Raw genomic sequence first — 18,763 nt, 5'->3', positions numbered from 1 at the left:
ATGGCCGAGGAACCCCCTCTAGGAATAGAGAGCACCCCGGGCGGCACAGCCAAACCAGCACTACCCCTCCTGGGACACACCAGCCCAGGGCACAGCCCCAGCCAACAGGCGAACCAGTGGCTACTGTCAGAACGTGGTACAAAAAGAACAGGAAAAAAGAGAAAATATGTTTACATGCAGTTCTGATCCCTCCCTCTCTGAAATGAATCTTTTCATGTGGAAAGAGAAGAGAAACAGTAATGATCAAAGGTTCACCGTGTTCACAGGAGTTCTCAAACAGGCACTGAAGGAACAGGATGGGGCTATTCAGATGGAGAAGTGACAATTTATGAGGGATTTGATAAGAAGCTTACAAATTCACAAGTGCCACGAAGAGGCTGGATGGAGATTGATCCTGCCTCTCCAACATGAGAACTAGGAGGCTTCAGCTGACACTAGCAAGAACCAGATTTAGAACAGGAACAAGGATGGGGGAACAGCTGGAGACTGGGAAAGCAGCTGTGGGAGGGAAATTACCACATATGTTTCCTCTATTGTTACGGCCACTGCTGGAGACAGAAGACAGGGCTGGTGGCCTCCTGGCTGGTGCCGGCGCTGCCCTTCTCCCTCCTGCCCCTGGGACCTCAGCTGCTGACTGCCGAACTCGGTGCCAGGGGCTAGGGCTCACTCCATCTCAAGGCCTGGTGAAAACACGTGTTCTTTGGAAGATTAACAGTGGTACAAAATGTGTGCAAATGATGACCGTTAATACAGAATAGAAAAACCAAAGAGGACTGTCCTGGTTTGAGCCCAGAGGGCAGCTGAGCACCACGCAGACACTCACTCCCCCCTTCCCCTCAGGACTGAGAAAATGAAGCAAAAGCCTCGGGAATTGAGACAAGGACAGGGAGGGGTGGTTGACCCATTATGGTCACTGGCAAGACAGACTTAATAGGGGAATAAGAAGAACATCAATTTAATTCAGCACATAGCAGACAGAGTAGGACCATGAGAAGCATTACTAGATCTGAAGAACACCTCCCCCCACCCCTCCCTTCTTCCCAGGCTCAGTTTTGTTCCTGATCTCTCTACCTCCCCGTCCCAGCGGCGCAGGGGCAGGGAAAGGGGGTGCAGTCAGTCCTGCTGCTGCTTCCTCCTCGGGGGGAGGACTCCTCTGCATTCTGCCCCTGTTCTACATGGCTCCCTTCTCCTCCACAAACTTTCTCTGGCATGAGTCCTTCCCACAGGCTGCAGCCGGTCCCGGGCTGCTCTGGCGTGGGTCACCCCACATGCTGCCGTCCTCCCAGTGCCGAGCTACCGCAGCAGGAGCTGCTGCTCCCTCAGAGTCCGGCCTCCTTGATGTGCAGCTGCCTGCTCGGGTGTGGGGCCCTCCCCAGGCAGATCCCTGCTCCTCTGGTGACCCCCACGGGTGGCGGGGGGCGGCCCTGCCACCTCACCACGGGATACAGGGGGGGCTTTGCTCCGGCAGCTCCCCCCTTCCTCCTCCTTCCTCCCACTGACCTCAGTGTTTGCAGAGGGGTCCTTCTCCTAACTCCTCCTCACAAGCCCCCTCTCCTCCTCCCAGTACCCTTCTCACATACGTTATCCCAGAGGTGCAGCCACCGCCGCTCACTGGCCCGGCCTTGGCCAGAGGCGGCTCCGACTTGGAGCTGGGGAAGCTCTGAGGAGCTTCTCATGGGGGCCACTGCTGCAGCCCCCTCCCCTGCTGCCAAAAACCTGCCACACACACAAACCCAGCACAAAGGCACATAAAATCATAAGTAAGATTTTTCAGTAAGCACTGATAGACAAATTATATATCAGGACAAAAAGCCCTTTAGTTTACCTAATTTCAGCAACTAATTTCCAGGAAGAGTTTAGACATCTCTAGATAGGAACCTGGGTATGAACGTAAGTTCAAAGAGAGAGGAGTGTATTCAGGGCACTACGCTCCTCCTTATTATGTTAATAATACGAAACAGTTCAGCCTACGTAAGGTGACTGGATATGAACATAACTTCTCAACTCAGTCTAAGAAAGGTGTCAGTTATGTGTACTGGCAGCGTGACGCTCCAGCCCTCTCCTGCACCCTTTTGCCTATGGAAAACCCCAGCACACCTCGCTGTAAGACCCTCCCGTTTCCTGATCTTGCAGCCCCCTGCCCCAGCCAACGCTAAGCTGACCTATCCTGCCTGCCCCAGCTATTAACAGCAGCACACAATACTGCACTCGTGTTACACGTCACCTCCAACAGGTAGCACACATTCCCTTTTCTGCGTTATACTCTGCTATCCCAGTGAGAAGAGTCAGGATGACCTGGTAGATCTACAAGCGTTAGTGCTCTTGCAATTTCTCTTTGTTGCACTTTTCATTCTCATTTCCACCTTTTTTTTCTATTTCACGTGCAGGTACCAGAAGAGAAAGACAAGCTGGGACGAGAAGAGAAATAATGACATACCATGATGCACTTCCAAATAAGAAACCAAAAGAATAGCCAGTGCTTCGTACTACCTCAGGGCTGACTGAGAAACCCCTTAAATTCCTTAGACCTAACAGACTTCTTGGCAATTGCTATGAGAGATAGAAAGAGAAAAGATAAAAAATTAACTAAAAATTACTGCTTTCAGCAAAACAAAGATAGTGTTTACCTCGAAAATCAAGACTGAGTTTTTGAAAAGACTATTGATGATGACAGAAGCGTATGACAATGCTGCCAAGTTGTAATTCACTGACAGCATTGTGTTTCTAAAATTTAAAATACAGCTGGAAAAATACAGGAAAGAAGCTTTAGAAAAAGATGCAAAAATCTAAGAAAATCTTAGGAATTTTAATAACCTAAGAAAGTGTTAGTTATAAAATGAATTTACAAAAGCAATTGAAATTATACCTCAATAATCTGTTGATTTTACGATTAAATGCATAAAGCTCCTCTGAAGGTCTGAGACCTTATCCTACCTCCCAAAACACAGGTAATTTCTTACAATGAAATTTACTTATGGAATCATCTCACATAGGAAAAGCTTCATAAAATGGCAATAAAAATAACTTCTGTATCATCCATGGAACTGTATTGAATTTAAGCTTCTCTTGGAGATTTCAGTTGAAATGGCAGTCAAAATACCATCCTCTTTAGATGATTGACTTTGTGCAGAAAATCCTCTATCATAATTCAGAATAAAACGGGTCTTCCAAACAGCGCTTGTATTTCACAATTCCCAAGCTATAAGCCAATCGTTTCTTTATATGGGCCATTTTTTATATATGAAGTACATAAAAACAAGGATGGCTATAGCCATACTTCTTAGAATGCTTTTGTTTAATACTGTTTGGAATACTTATATTTATGAAATAAAAGTCTCTCTTTTGTAATTATTCCCCTTTCTGTATTCTATGTTGCCTGAAGGCTTTTTTATAAACTCTAATTAGGGGCCAGTGGATATATCTGAATATGGAATTTCAGAAATATAGGAAAAAATCTGATCTGCAGTCCAGCAGAGCAAATGTAGCATTGGGATTTAAGATTTAACATCATTTTACCCATTCTCAGGTTGGGAAGTACTTGACATACCCAACGTAGGTTACGAACGGGGCAGAGAGTGGGCACTTCTTTTACACTGATCATGGATGTTTTACATATTCTTCTTGCTGCCATGGAACGTTCACCAGAGAAGCAGTGGAAGGTTAGCAGCGCTTTTCAAGGATCTCGGATGTACAATACTCAAATGAAACACATGACTGCTGACCTCAGACAGCTGCTATTCCATCTGTGCACGGGCAGAGGACTGCTCTGTATAGACATTACATGCAGGCCAGAGAAAAGTGGAAAGTTTGCACAATCAAAATATTTACACATAAAATGAACATTGCTGGTGGCGGGGCCAACGCAGCCTCCCCAAGCCTCTTCCCTTCCCTGCGGTTTCAGAGTCACCTGCCACTACAAACACAGCCTGAGTAAAGACAAATAAGCAGAACAAGCTGTAACAAAAAGCAGCAGCAAAGTTTCTCATAACCAAAGCAGCAAACCATCATTAAATACAGGCAGCCCCCCTCTCTGCACCTCCGTTCCCAGGCTGGTGCAGAAACCACAAAATCTCACAATCACACACTCCAACCGAGACAACTTCCACATTATCCATACCAGACAAAAATCTCATCACATCTCACCTGGAAAACTCTTATATACAAGATGAATGCAGACACCAAATGTAGATGTTCTGCCTAAATTTGTTATTTTATAACTTTAAATCCAGCATGTAGAACAGGAACAACGTATCAGTCAAGAACAAACAACCAGGACACATTTCAGTGTGAAAACAAAGAAATCACACATACAGTAAAGTTTTGAAACACAATGCATGTACACATAATTTTGAAAAATTCCCCTGTGTCTTTTTATAGAGGATTACCTCTAAATAGTTCACCGATGATATCTGCAGTAAGCCAATTAAAGGTAAAGGTAAAACCAATACCAATTTAAACTGAGCCAGAATTTCTCTGGAAGTGCATGGTTTGCAAACACATAAATATGTCTGTCTCAACTTTTGAACCTGAAATGACAGTCTCAAATACTGGAGATAAATTTAAGGATAAATAAGACAAATTAAAATGAGGATAAAGCCATGCGTTACCTGGTCAGACCCCATAACTGAGCAGGAGATTGGACTAGACACCTCCTGAGGTCCCTTCCAGTCTGAACTTTCCCAATTCCTATGAAAATCTCTGATTCCTATGAAAAGTGAGAGTATTCTGTGTATTTTGAAGGATAGAGAAACATCTCTTGAAACTGACTTTTGGACAATTAGTTGCAATTTTGCTAACTATATGATTGAGCATAGTTTAACAGAAGGATTGTGCTCTGCCAAGAATCTATACTTCATCTTTAAGATAAATTGCAGAAAAAGAATAAAATCAGGTGACCGATGTAAGCAGAGACTTCTTCAGCTAGAGAAGAAACTGGATACGTGCAATGTGCAAACACAGTCATGACCAAGAAAAATGAACTCACAAATATAAGAAAATCAATCTGAAATTAGGCAGCTTTTCAAATTCTGGCTCTGGGACTTGCAGCAATGAGAACTAATGAGGAGGTAACAGTCTCTGTCTGGAGACAAGAAGGCTTCAGCAGCTTCAGCTTCTCTTCTCCAGGCAGCACTTTCCTCAAGTGCTTCTCTGCAGAATTGTTGATATAACCAAACTCAATGGTCATGCAAACTAACACCAGGAGTACAATGAGCTGCAAGAGCTTCTGCTCTTGACCTATTTGACATGGCAGGAAGACATGTTTCTTTGGAAAAAACAAGGAAGAGATATTTGAGTGCTATAAAAACAGGGAAATTCCAAGTAGTGTAGCACTTAATTTCCATTCTCCTGCCAAGGCAGCCAGTTTCACCCGCCTGCAGGTCATTTATTTTGCTTTGCTATAATTTCTTTTCTGCTTTTAGTAGGTGTAAATTGTTTTAGTAACAATCAAATTGCTGTAAGTATGGATAGTTTTGTGTTTGGTTTTTTTTCCCTGCAAGGAATATCACTGCAATAGACACCTCTACTGACATGAGAATCCATCACATCCCAGGGCGTCTAACTGGCCACGTTGTAGTCCCATCAGTAAACGTTTGCTCCCAGTAAGATAATTTACACAGAAACATGGCAGATAAAGACAAAAAGGTAAAATCTAATGAGAAAACGTGGTAACGTATATAGAGATTTTGTTTTCTTCTTTCTTTTGCACAAGTTTTCTGTAGTGTGACACATACTGATGTCACTAAATTCTTCATATGCATCATGAAAATACTCTATTTGGAACAGTTTAGCCTTGTTTTCTTCTTAACTCTGCTTTTAACTGGCATGTTGTAACAGCCCAGCTTTTAGTGACCCTTCTTGCAAATGTGTTAGCACAAGTAGTCCTGTAAAAGTGACAACTCATCAGCATTTGAAAGACAAAGCAGTAAGAATCTATGACATTCTCCAACTTACTTCTTTCCAGAAATAAGTATGCCACAGAAACAAATACGCCGCAGGAGAGCTGGACTCTGAGCATGCCAGATTTCAGTGTAAAAAATAATCAGAAAAAGAGGTGAAGTTCTAATAAAACAACCTCCTGGATTTTCGCCATATCATTGAAATAAAAAGGTCAACACAAACACATACGTGACACAGCCTGGTTTTCTCAAAGCATTACATTCATGGTAGCGGATTTCTGATTTTCTAGTAAGTTGAAGACATCAGTTTAGACATCAAAGCCACTTCCCAAGCAGTCAGCACCTGAGTGCTCAGAATGCTGCGATGCAGACGCCCGCTGTCAGGGCGGTTCAGGCGGCGGCGGTGCCCCGGGCCCGCTCCAGGGCCCTGTGTGCCAAGCGCAGCGCGCTGTCTGGCAGACAAGGGACGGCAAGGCTCTGTGCTGCACTGCAGCACACTTAACTGCAGCACTGGCAGCTGCCAGAGCCTTTGCCACATTGCTGAAAAGCACAAATCTGTAAGAATTAGAAATCCAGTAGTGCCTCGGCACTGATTTTTTGTGACACAGAGTCAGTCACGTACAGTTATTGTGTACGCTTTTTAAAGAAATGTAATGAAGTAGCACAACTGGTGTATACGAGCAGGCAGCTTTAAAGCTAGGATGGACAGCAGCAAGACTCAACTAACCATTTGCTCATCTCAATACTAATTCCTAATACTTTAGAATACACAGTCAAGAAGGGTTAAAGATTTTAAAGGCAATTGTACACATAAACATATGCAAAAAATGTATAAAAGTTTCTCATACTTTCTCTTTCTCCTGAGCTCTACGAATCATCTCCTGTTCTTTCTGTAGCCTTTCTTCCTCATCTTTCTTCTCTTTTCTTCTGGCAGCTACGGCAGCTTCTAGTTCAGCAGCCTCTTCCTGCTGTGCTTTCCACTGTAGAACCTGGAAGGAACAGTTGAAAAGACAGTCCTGCAAGCAGGCTTGGGTAATACTGTGACCCTGCCAACCTGGACTGGGAAGGAAACCCATGTATTCCATTTACAGACCAAGATTTATAATCTTACCAGCAATACCAGACCATTCAGTAAGCACTGCCTTTGCGCATGTTAACGTGCAATCCACAACCGACTGGCACATGCAGGGAAATCACACAGGAGGAGACTTGACCTCCTGACATCTTCCTGACACACCATATTGCTTAAACAAGGCAACACGTCCTCAGGAACTGGCCACAGGTAGTGACTTATTTGCAGCGCTCTCAGGCAGCGTGGATGTCCGGCTCACCTCGGCCTTGTCAAGGGCAGATGTATGCTGTTGTACATTCAGGAGCATTAACAGTTGCCAGCTCTTTCTGCAATGGGTTTGTCAAGTGCTAACGGAACTCTGTACTCCTCAAAGGAACAAGCATTTCAGCCATTTTTCATCTGGTATTCTATACTACAGTGAGTACTTTAATATGAAGATACTAAAATATTTATAGTTTTTTTCCATGTACTGCATTTCACTGGCTATGTGCACAGACTCGATTAATTCTTCTGTTCTGTACTTGTGAAAGATTTCTGTTCAGAAACCCAGCACTCCCCATGGTCTGAGGTTCTCAGTGAGCTGCATCTCTGAGTGATGCCATGTTTGCCTCGCTTCTCTGCTTAAATAACAGTTAGAGTTTCTTCTTCACAAAGTGTCCCAATAGACTAAATACTGCTGTAACTTTTCATGTAGTGCAGGCAAAGCAATAACATGAAAATAACATGACATTTTACAGTGGTTGTAAAATTAAACTCTCTCTTTATTAAAAGATTTAAAGATAGCTTCTTAAAGAAATACTCTGCCTGTCATGAATGCCATGTGTACACAGACTAACCAACAGTTACCTTTGTCTCCTGCAACCTGAGTTTATCTTTAAAAGTTCAATGCAGTTTGCTACCATACCCAAGCATTAGCATTAACTGGTGTGTTTCCACGTTCTAATAAAAAGGACAGAGTTTTGGGGTTCTTCGAGCAACTTTCATTTACACTATTATTCGCTCAGAGTACATACAACTTTTCCCAGCTTTGATTCCATCCCCAAAGTTAAGAATTATGATTTAGGTGAACACTAAATGCTTTTTAACCTCTTTTCTTCCCTTTTTGTAACTAATTCTCAGCAAAGGCCTGCTCATAACTGAGTTTCACCTTCTGAAATCTCCTTTCTCTCCTTTCTAGGGGAAAACCAAAAAGCTAGGAAGCAGCCATCTTCACCAATTAGGTATTTTACAGAAGAGCCTGGCTCCGGCCTCTTTGCACCCTCCCTCCTGGTATTTACCCACCTTGATGAGATCCCCTAAGCCTCCTCTTCTCTGGGCTGAGCAGTCCCAGCTCTCTCTGCCTTCCCTCATAGGAGAGGTGCCCCAGACCCTTCATTTTAATGGTCCTTTGCTGTACTCGCTCCAGTAAGAAAGAAATAATGGAACACTTTTTGAGGCAGGGACCTGTATCCAGATGTCCTCAAAATTACAAAGAACATCCTCAATTCTGGACTAGCTTGAACCAGGGTCTTCTCAATCCCTGATACTGTCGCTGTTCCACTTGAAAATCACCAAGAAGCAGAAGAGCATCTCTCTTCCAGGGAACGTCTTCTCTGCTGTCCACTGGCTGTTCATTAGTGCCAAAGAATTACTCGGGTGGAGACAGGAACACATCCCCTCTCTAGTTCAGTCCTCACATAACTCTCCCTTGCCAGTTCCCATACTTAGCTTTGGGACTCAAGCCTTCCCTCTGAGATCTTATTTCTGTAAGTTGGTTCCTAAGTTAAAAACACCAAGTCGACAAGCAGATGCTGTAAGATTTAAGCAAGTTCCAAGAAAAAGAATCAGGCATTTAGCTATGGTTTTAGGCGTAACAGAAATGCATTTTCTTGAGGAATATGCAAAGCAAGAATTCTTGTGATGGAGTTCAGCGTAGGGACACTACCAAAAAGGCAGAAAAGCAGCAGGTAAGAGGACTGGACCTAACACGCTTTCCTGGGAGAGTTGTCTGAACTCTGCCAAGTTCTGACGACAGCCACCGAAGGTGAGGAACAGGTGAGTATAAGGACCGAGAGGGATTCAGCCCTTTATTTCAGGGGTTTCTATAGTTCTGACAGTGATGACCAGTTCAGCTCTAGAGGGGATCTGGACAGCTTGCTTAGCCTGCAAGAGTGAAAATGGGTGAGAACGTAAGCAAAAAATGGCTATGTAGCAGAGGTTTGTTAGATGGATTCTACAGAGGAAGCCAGCGGGTTTGGGCCTGTCATGTGCAGAGGGAGCGACAAACCGACTGGTTCTAAGCCGTACAAGAATAAGACATCGTGAGCAAAGAAATCCCTAGCAGCTCCATACGCTGCAGCAAGCGAGTTCCAGGGGAAGTGTCAGCAGAAGAACGGGTACCACGCTTAATGAAAACAGCCCATTACAACTTCCAACCATCCATCTAAACGGAAATATGGAATAACAATAAAAATGGAACGAGGATTACATGAGATGACCATACTAGCAGCTAAGAGACTTCTAGAGGGAAGGTGTCAATTTTTGTAACACCCTATTTTCTGGAGCTTACCTGAGTGAAACCTCCCCCACACTGCAAAACTGGGAACACAAGGTCTCTGTCTAAATAGAAATTTTTATTTAGCAATTTTGACAGCAGTCTGCTCATGCATTTTAGCAGTTTAAGAATCTAAAATAAAACACTAAATTGTTTCAGTTACCCTTCACTTGCTACACTAATAAACTCAAAGGAATGTTTTGAAAGTGAATGTGGAAGAGCATGCAATCATTTCTACCTCACTTTTGAAACAGACTGAAGCAAACACATAGACATGAAGCTTTAAAATCTAACAACAAACAAAACATGAAATCTGCTAAAAGACTGGAGCTAGAATAAACTGCAGAAGCATTTGAAGGAACTTTAAACTTCTGTAATAACATCACTGAGATCTTGTGAACTGAAATGAGGTAACAGTCAAACTATGTAACACAAAAATTGCTTTTTTTAAGCTTGTATTTTCCTACATCCTGCATCACACTCCTTTCAATCTCTCTTCAATAATGAGATATATGCCAGTGTAAGCAGGCTCATGACACAATGCAGCTTCAGCTTCTCCCCACGTCTGAGAACCCTTTTGATCCTTTACTGGTCTCCTCTAGATACTAATTTACGTATTAACCAGGGATCTTAATTGTTTGATTGCAGCCATTCATTTACATGGTGAGTCCATTAAATTGGTCTCAATAAAAGCTGCAGTTAACTGATACTTCAGGGGAACCACTGACTGGAAATAGATATTGAGAATAGAATTGGCCCAGCAGAGTCTGTCAAGATGAGAACTGGTCAAAGGAAAGAAAACAATAACAAAGCAGCAAGCAAACACAGACACTAATCTAGTGTAAAATCACCTCAAGTCATTCTGATTAGCAGTTGCTGATTAGCATGGCACATGTTACACACCAGCCTCACGACAGGCCATAATCACTTCCCCTAGTTATTTTCATATAGCTCTTCTGTTAAAGCCTTTTGATTCAAGTCAGAAATCAATACTGGGGCACAATCTAGATTTTCAACAGGTTTCATACAAACAAGTGAGCGTAACCAAGCATCAAATATATAACTTCACACAGCTGACAAATCATTAATCATGCAGTGAGGTTCCCCAGGCAAAGCTGATATGCCAATAATTCAGTGCATATCTCCACTACCTTCCACAATGCTCTCTACACTGCCCTCAATCACTACTAAACACACCTATTTTTACTCAGTGGGTAGATTCTGCCTTCCATTTTTATCTGGTTAGTTCTTCTGAATGCATGAGCTCATTGCCAATCAAGAAAAGGGGTGATAAGAATGACAGAAGGAAGGAAAGTTTCATTATGTTTCACTTTCCCGCAGTACACGCTTATCCTTTTCTGTAGGCAGCGTATGAGGTTAGTTTACATTATCCCTTCCCCTCCCACGTATAGCTAATCCATGCCTTTTCATTAAGGCAAAAGAGGAGTCACTTCCTTTAAAAAAATTATTCATAGTTGCAACAAAAAAGGAAAAATTGGTAAAAACCAGAAAAGCCGTGTTTGCAAAATATTTGTAAAATGTGATTCAGTAGGTTGGCATTAGGCCATGTCTTCCCCACATGAAGAGTTAAAGCCATACAGGATAAAATGTTCTTAACAGAGTTGAGCTAAATTAAAGTGTTTAATTATGCAAGAAATACCAAAATTTAGGAATTAAAGAGCTGATTCAAACTCTCAATATATTTCACTTTTTAAACCACATCTGAACATGAAAGCATCTCTCCGAGAGAGAAGTTCTAGTCCCGCAGCCTCGACTTCTTCTGTGGGCCAGCCTGCCTGTAAAGGGGATCTCCTCAGGGGAGTACTGGCCCCAGGAGATGGCGGGGCCGCAATGAAGAGCCCCCTGTTTGTACTGCCAGGGGTTCAAGAAATAGGAGCGAGACTATCGTAATTCACGATAGCAAAGGACACAGTGGACAGAACCCGGCCTGAGGCTGGATTCACCCGGCCAAGCGCACCGCGCCGTGCGTCCAAACAGCCCAGGGCACGGTGGGACCCAGCCCCAGGGAGCCTCTGGGCACTGCTGCAGAGCACCCGGTGACGGGCAGGCAGCGGGACGGGGCATTGCGGCTGGGGAACCTCCACACCACGTGCCTCCGTACTTCTAATGTGCTGCTGCTGCAGAGTGACTGCCTGATGCCGAGTTTCCAGCATTCCTACCACTTCAGCTTTTCAAGAATCCCACTGTAGTCATCACCTTTTTCCTCCAGAGGTAGGATTGTGCAGATCTGAAGAACCAAAACAAAAAAAATTTCTGAAAAATAGTTCTGATTCACTGAGGCAGTAATCTGGGACCACAGAATGCACAAAAAAATTAATGTGTTCTTGATTGCACTTTTTCATTCCTATGAGTGGAAAATCAGAAGGGTAGAGTTTACTGTGTCAACAGTAAATGTGTTGTTTAAATATTTAAAAAAACCCTAGTAGTTAAACTAATATTGGAAATACACTAAAAACTGGATCCCCTATTGGCTGTTTCACAAAGAAGCTTACATTTTAGCAGTACAAGCACTGCCAAATTAAGTTCTGAAAGTTTTTAATTACAACCAGCATTTCAAGTACATTTCACAGTCCATGTATTATTAGTGAAACTTTTTCCAAGTGAATTATTAAATTGCTGTGCTGAACAGAACACATACGTTCCTATTTTCAGTTCATTATTTCAATATCACATATTACAGTAACATAAAGTATACTACAAAGTAATTAAAGTAATAAATTAGTTCTTTCACTCTAATATCTGAATAGTAATAATGTATTTACCATGCACTTAATGTTACAGATACATCCCTTTTAATGACAAAACAAGTTTTGAGAGACTTTCCTTGAGAATTCCCATTAAATTAGCACATGGTAACACAGCACCACGTCAGGTTTTCTCTCTAAGCCATGCTGATGTACATTATAAACCGGTCGTGAAGCTGCCTAGGGTGACACACGGGAGTTGGCATCGAGCTCGTTCCGGCAGGTAAACTGGTAGCTCGGGAAATGGGAACACGGGAGAACTGACTGGTGGAGAGAGGGTCACGCAGGGAGTAAAAGCAGCCTTTAAAACCCAGGCGAAATACACTACAGACCAAGAGGACATACAGTGGCAGGAGGAACAGTGTCACCAAATGGCTACGCAGAGCTTCAGAGCAGTACTCTCGCAGGCTACACTGTGCTACACAGATATAATAAGCTGCTAGAATTCATATTCTAAGCAAGAATTCCCAATAACTGTGTGATAAAGTCAGTACTGTTTGTCATAACTAAAGGCATAAAGAGAAAATCCTGTGATAGCCCCACCCTGATTCTCTCTAGCTCACTTTCAACCTTACAAAATGACCCGATCCCAATACACTTTCAGAATCTCCCAGAGCTTTATTAATCTCTGAAACATTTCTGCACACCTTTCCTTATGTAGGTTTTTTTTCTTCTTCAAACTGTTCACAACTGATTCTAAGAATGCCCGGGAAAAAAAAAATTTAAGAGTCTCTTCAAGAAAAATAACTTCACAAATGATGATGCTACATATCAAAAGTAGTGCCGCAAAATTTGAACGAGTTGAGGAAGCATGCAGCAGAAAGCTGCTCCACGCTGCTGAGAGAAACAGCATTTTCATGGTGGCATCACCATGCAACTGAAAGCAAGAGCAGCTGCAGCAATCAGGGCTGCCCGGTCAGAGATGCTGGAATGTGATTACAAGATGACTAGCGATTCAAAGACTAATTAAAGGAATTCAATACAAAGCAAATTCTAAGCATAAAACAAGGAATCACGGAATGCATCTGCATATATCTGTGCCACAGTTCTCACTGGTCGCTCTGCAAAGCGGGCAGAAAATCCCAACAAGTAATAGCCATGAAGTGGTATTTCGTGTTTCATAGTTGGGATAGCACAGAGTACCCGAGCTCACTGTTATATTGTGCACATCAGCTGTGCCAAAAATCGTATAGGTTGCAATAAAATTCCTGTTGTGTGGTAAAAGCTCCACACCAGGCTTTAAGGAAAACAGAGCAGAAGCTCAGCAGCTTTCTGGGCTTGTCCAGATAGAGCCTGAGTAGTCATTCAGAACCATGAAATAAGCTCTGGAAAGGATGAGTGCCGCCTCGCACGGGAACCCGCACCCGTTCCCCTCTGCAGGATCGTTCCGGCCAGAGCCCTCGAGGTCACCCGAGGCTTTCCGACAGCTCTGTGCACTGTGCTCACGGGCAGCTCCAGAGGAAGAGGCAGCTTGGAACCCAGACACCGAAAGCACAGCGAGGAATGTCTGCAGCTCAGGGAACCAGGCTGATCTCCTTCTGCTGCCAGGACTAGCTCCTCTCCTTTCCTACCCTCCTTCCCAACCTCATGGCCCATCGCCGTCCCCTCTGCCCAGGGTTTCTGCCCTGCTTCTCGCTGGGCGTGGAACTGAGAGCTGGCCCAGCTACGGTAGGTCAGATACCACTTCACTGCTCCAGAGGGAGCCACAAGGCACAGGGAGGTGGGGGAAAAATGCCTCTTAATTGCAAGTTTGGATTCAAACCACATCAACCATGACATTTTTCCTTCATGTTTTTAAGATAAGGACTGCAGCCTCAGAACAAGCTGGTGACCTAAAGAATTCTGTTTACAGAGAAAAGGCCGTTTTAGAACTATACATTTCTAGTGCGTCCTGAAAAACAGAATTAATCAAAACAGATGTAAAAGGTGATTAAGTGAAAGGAATTACAGGATTGTAACATCAGGTCTTCAGCAAGAATATTCTTCTCAGTTCAGTTCCTAATGGACACATCATCCAATCGATGAAAATGATTTAATAAATTTGCCAAACTTCTTATTTCCCCACACAAGAGAAGGTCATTACTTTTTATCTACTACTGGCAAAGAGCACAGTCCAGCTGAGATCACTAGAAGATTAACATGGAAAACTCATTAAAAGGTGACTTTCATTACCAGCAGTACAGCCTCTTCGCTTGCAATACAGCTCAGTCGTTAATACTTCAGATAAAGTAGTGCCTGCTGATCTATGGCTCTTGCCTGAGCAACTCCCTTCCATTCTAAGGTGGAAAAAAGGAAAGATTTTTAAGGAAAGGGGGAAGGGAATGTAGAGGAAAATAAAAAATTAAAGACCTAGTCTCCCATAGAAGAACAAGGATTCACCACGGTAATTTCTATTACCATTAATAGAAGTTAAGGACATAAATTCCACTTGGGTTAATGGGATAATAAATCCCTTAGACTTAAATATTTTATAAATGGAACAGGACAATAGAAGCCTGTGTTACAAAAGTAAAACTTTTTTTTAAGCCACAAATTATACAAAAATGTCTATTCAACAACCACTAAAAAGTAGTGTATTTCATTTAAAAAAAGAAAGCGTTTTCAAACTTACTTGCATTCACCCACAATTTCTCATTACAAACCCTAAGACTTTCTGCTAGGGACTAGGGAGAAGGAAACGAATGCATGTTGTAAAACATCTGCATTTCCAGGACAGAATTGCTACAGCTTGTCTCATACAAACACGTCAGACTCCGCAGTGTTTGCATAGCAGCCCCACACCCCCAGCAAGCAATGGCTGGATACGCTCTTTGTAGATGGTTTGGGCACACATGAGAAGTGTGAAATTTAGAAAACACTGGACCTGCTGGTAATATGTGCTAGTGTGCAGTAGTTTCAGCAGCTCTCAGACACGCAGAACTCACAGCACAGGTACTGGAGAGCAGATTTACGCTTGCGCAAGGGGCATCTCATGGATTTCTAGACTGCCAGTTAATGACTTGTTTGCCAGGACTTCAAAATTCACAGGTAAATTTTGCCCCAACAAAGCTGATACCTCCAAGGAAACGATGATGTATAGACCTGCTACTGATGTATAATTGTGACAACTGAAAATAAAAAAACCCCTTGCACTAATCAAACCCACCACACATTGAAATATAAAATATTAACAGTGTTATTCATGGAAATAAAATAAGAATAGAAAGCGTATGCTTATGTTCCTAAATGGAAAGATAATGAGACGGGTGCCTCAGGGTGTGAATACAAGAGCTTATAGAAGGGAAAAAATTCAAAAGTGTACTAAGAACAGTTCCCTGGAGTCTAAAATATTATGGGGCAGAGGGGAGTTTGTCAAAACAATGTGAAAAAGCCATCACACTTTAAATTTAAGAAGTCCCAGAAAGTCCTTTTTTATAAGCATCATACCTACTGCTTTCCCTTTCTTGTGTGCCAGTAACCTTATGGACTGACATGGAAGTTTAAAATAGCAAAAGTGTCGATTACTCATGTACTGTGGAAGGAAGTTCAGATTTACAAGGGGGGCTCCACATGAAACATCCCGGTCAAGCAGAAACCACAGAACAGGGTGGGTTGGAAGGGACCATAAAGATGGTCTAGTTGCAAGCCCCACTGTTCCGCCGGGACCGCTGCTGTCGACAGGCTGTGGGGGGCAGGCTGTGGGGGGCAGCAGCCCCCGTGCCTGGTGATGCCTCACGCCGGCCAGACACGCTGCCCCGAGCTCTGCCAGACAACGCCTCAGGCTGCCGGCCCTCAGCTTCGCGCCAAACACCCAGAACTCAAACCCCCTGCCAACACCTACTCCCCAACTCAAAAACCCACCCCTGTGACAGAAGCTGGAGGGCAGCCAACATCCCCCTAGTCATGGCGCAGCCCAGCAGCGAGGAGGACACTTGCTTCCCCCAGGGACAGGACCCAAAGAACTCGGCTGTGTTACCTGTACAGTCACCTCCTGCAGGCACACAGTTAACCCGTGAAGTTACTCATGGCGTCAACAGGTACATCAACAACATAAACTGTTGCAATTAACAGATGGTGGGCTGAAGTCTCCAGTAACTTCCAACTCTAAAAACCTGTTCCTCCTTCTCTAGCCTGGGGATTCTTCTACCCTGAAAACTTCTGAGCAGCACCTGGAATCACGTCCAGACTCCACAGGGTCTTGAATGACAAAACAGCAAATGGTACAAGCTAACAGTACTCTGCTTCCGACTCACACAGACCTATGAGAAGTCCAGTATTAGAGCACGTGGCAGTGTAATAATTAAGAAATAATACACTTGCAAGTTTGTTTGTTGATCTCGGAAGATAATCTCGTTTTGAAAGTTCACATCCCTAGTGGATTTTTGACCGGTGTTCTTGAGCAGCTTGCGCTCCACAGGCTATCTCTAAGAGGTCTGCAAGAAATAACAGAGAAAAGCAAGGCTACTGGTGCTAGAATTAATTTTGTTACACTAAAAAAAAAAAAAAAAAAAATCAATATCCGCCTCCAGAAGAATTTTAATTTGAAAATCAGGAAGCTGTTAAAAGTCACTGTTTTGATCATTAACAGAACTGTAGATATTTTCTTCAGCTATAAAAGTGTTTAAATTTGAAAAAGGGATATGATAGAAAAGCCTTTAAGCATAATCCTCAGTCATAACCTGAAGAGTAAAAAGATACATTACTTTCAGTTAGGAAACTCAGTCACAAGGGCTAGGATTGGTACCTGTAAAACTTGTGATCCAATACAGGACCAGTTTTACTTCCCTGGAGCTGAAAGCACATCACCTCATCTTTGCTCAAGTCGGCACATGAACCAGTTCCTTTCACAGCTTGTCCTTGTATTTCCCCTCTCTTCTCTGCCAGCATTATTCAGAACATCCTTCTGTTCTTGACAATGGGAGTGTCAACGTTTCATTAACATGTTTAACTATTATGTAGGCTTAAATATTCACACACACATAACCTTAAGTAAGCCGCATTTCTATTTACATCTACTTAGCTAAAATTGCTGTCCTTTTATATACAGCACTATCTCTCCTAGTTCCTTCTGTAGCTGTACAAAGAGCTCCTTTGATCCTTTACGACTTTTGCAAAATTTTAATACAAATTATTTTGCTCGCCTGAGGTGCCACTTTCCTAGCTGAAGAAGGAAGATAATTCTCCTAAAAAAATTAACGGGAGCTGTCTGCTTGTCCAGCTATCCATCCTCAAGTAATTTTGGGGACAATTTAAACAGATAAATGTATGTCTCAAACATACTTAAGATCCTACAAGCTTTGACAAACCTAGCAGCCAGGTGAAGGAGCGAGATACATCTCAGGCTGAGGCACTATGTCTCCTCTAATCTGTTGAAGTTTTGGGGTGCAATGAGTTGTTTAAAGGGATCTCGGAGCTGACAAGTCAGTGCATGGTCTCCTCCCAGCAGGGTAGCCCTGCAGCCCCCTGTTACTGAAGCCCTGCAGTTTTTGCCCAGGAGCTAACGGTAAGCATGCAGCTTGATAGTGTCCTTGGAAGAATAGAAAGAAGCACAGGTAATGGAGTTACCACGGTTCAACAACCCGCCCCTCATCAGCTGCACCGGAGGGTGTGGTGCCACGGGTGCTCGAGTCCTTCCCAAACCCCTTAACAGCCAAATAACGAAGCAAGCGTTTTCAAATTCGTACGCTGTCTCATCTAGCATAAATTCTCATTATCGCGCTGGAGCAAACCACGAAGGCCGCTGGAACTGCCCCCCTTTCCACGCAACGGGCGCAGAGCAGGGCCTGCTCCACGGCTGGGCTGTAGCTCAGGAGGGAGGATGAGCTGATGGCTGGCAGTGGCCCGCGATTGCGCACGCAGTCACTCACCACGTGCCGCTAACAGCGTAACCGCGGCACCGGAGGAGAGACAACCCACGGTTATAAAGCACACGGCACACACGGCTTGCAAAATAGGCAACAGCTAAAGCCTGGACTTCCACTTCTCTCAGTCAGTATTTACTAAACCCCTCTGAAATATGATCCTGGATCTAGTTAACATAATGAGCATCTGGTTATTTATCTTTGTATTTTGCTAATGACTTTTTCTTAATTAACCAAGAGCGCAATTATTTTTTCATTTGTAGCTTAAAACGTAGAGAATGTCTGCTTTTTACACACCTCATAAATTGGTTTATCAACCACTTCTGGTGTGTGCATATATTGAAAAAGAGTGAAGTTATAAGAACATTTCCGCCTTTTCTTGTGGCCCAACAGTTGCATCACCATAACGAATTGCTGTGAACTGCACCAGGAGGTAAGAAAAAACATTTGGGATGGTAACCCTTTAAATCTGCCATGTCCTCAGACAAAATATTAGGTAATACACTGTGAGAAGATTTCAATAAAGAGGTTGATAGATTCAGAAATAACATCATGTGATAAAACACATGTGGTATAGGAAAACGGGGGAAAAAGGAGGGGTGAAAGGAAAAGCAAGGAAAATTCGCAGAGACCACCTCTGCATGTGCTTCAAGCTC

The 18,763-nt window shown here is 43.3% G+C and overlaps 1 protein-coding gene across 1 annotated transcript in view; it reads right to left on the bottom strand.

The window, feature by feature from the left end:
• CCDC148 (coiled-coil domain containing 148) overlaps window positions 1–18,763 on the bottom strand; it is a 77,237-nt gene that overhangs the window by 13,662 nt on the left and 44,812 nt on the right. Inside the window, exon 11 of the mRNA XM_074828217.1 lies at window positions 6,746–6,886. Within this exon, the coding sequence (XP_074684318.1) occupies window positions 6,746–6,886 (141 nt within the window). The remainder of the gene's footprint in view (window positions 1–6,745; window positions 6,887–18,763) is intronic.

Source organism: Strix aluco, chromosome 6 (assembly GCF_031877795.1).
Source record: "Strix aluco isolate bStrAlu1 chromosome 6, bStrAlu1.hap1, whole genome shotgun sequence".
NCBI lineage: Eukaryota > Metazoa > Chordata > Aves > Strigiformes > Strigidae > Strix > Strix aluco.
This window is presented reverse-complemented; position numbering and strand designations above follow the sequence as displayed.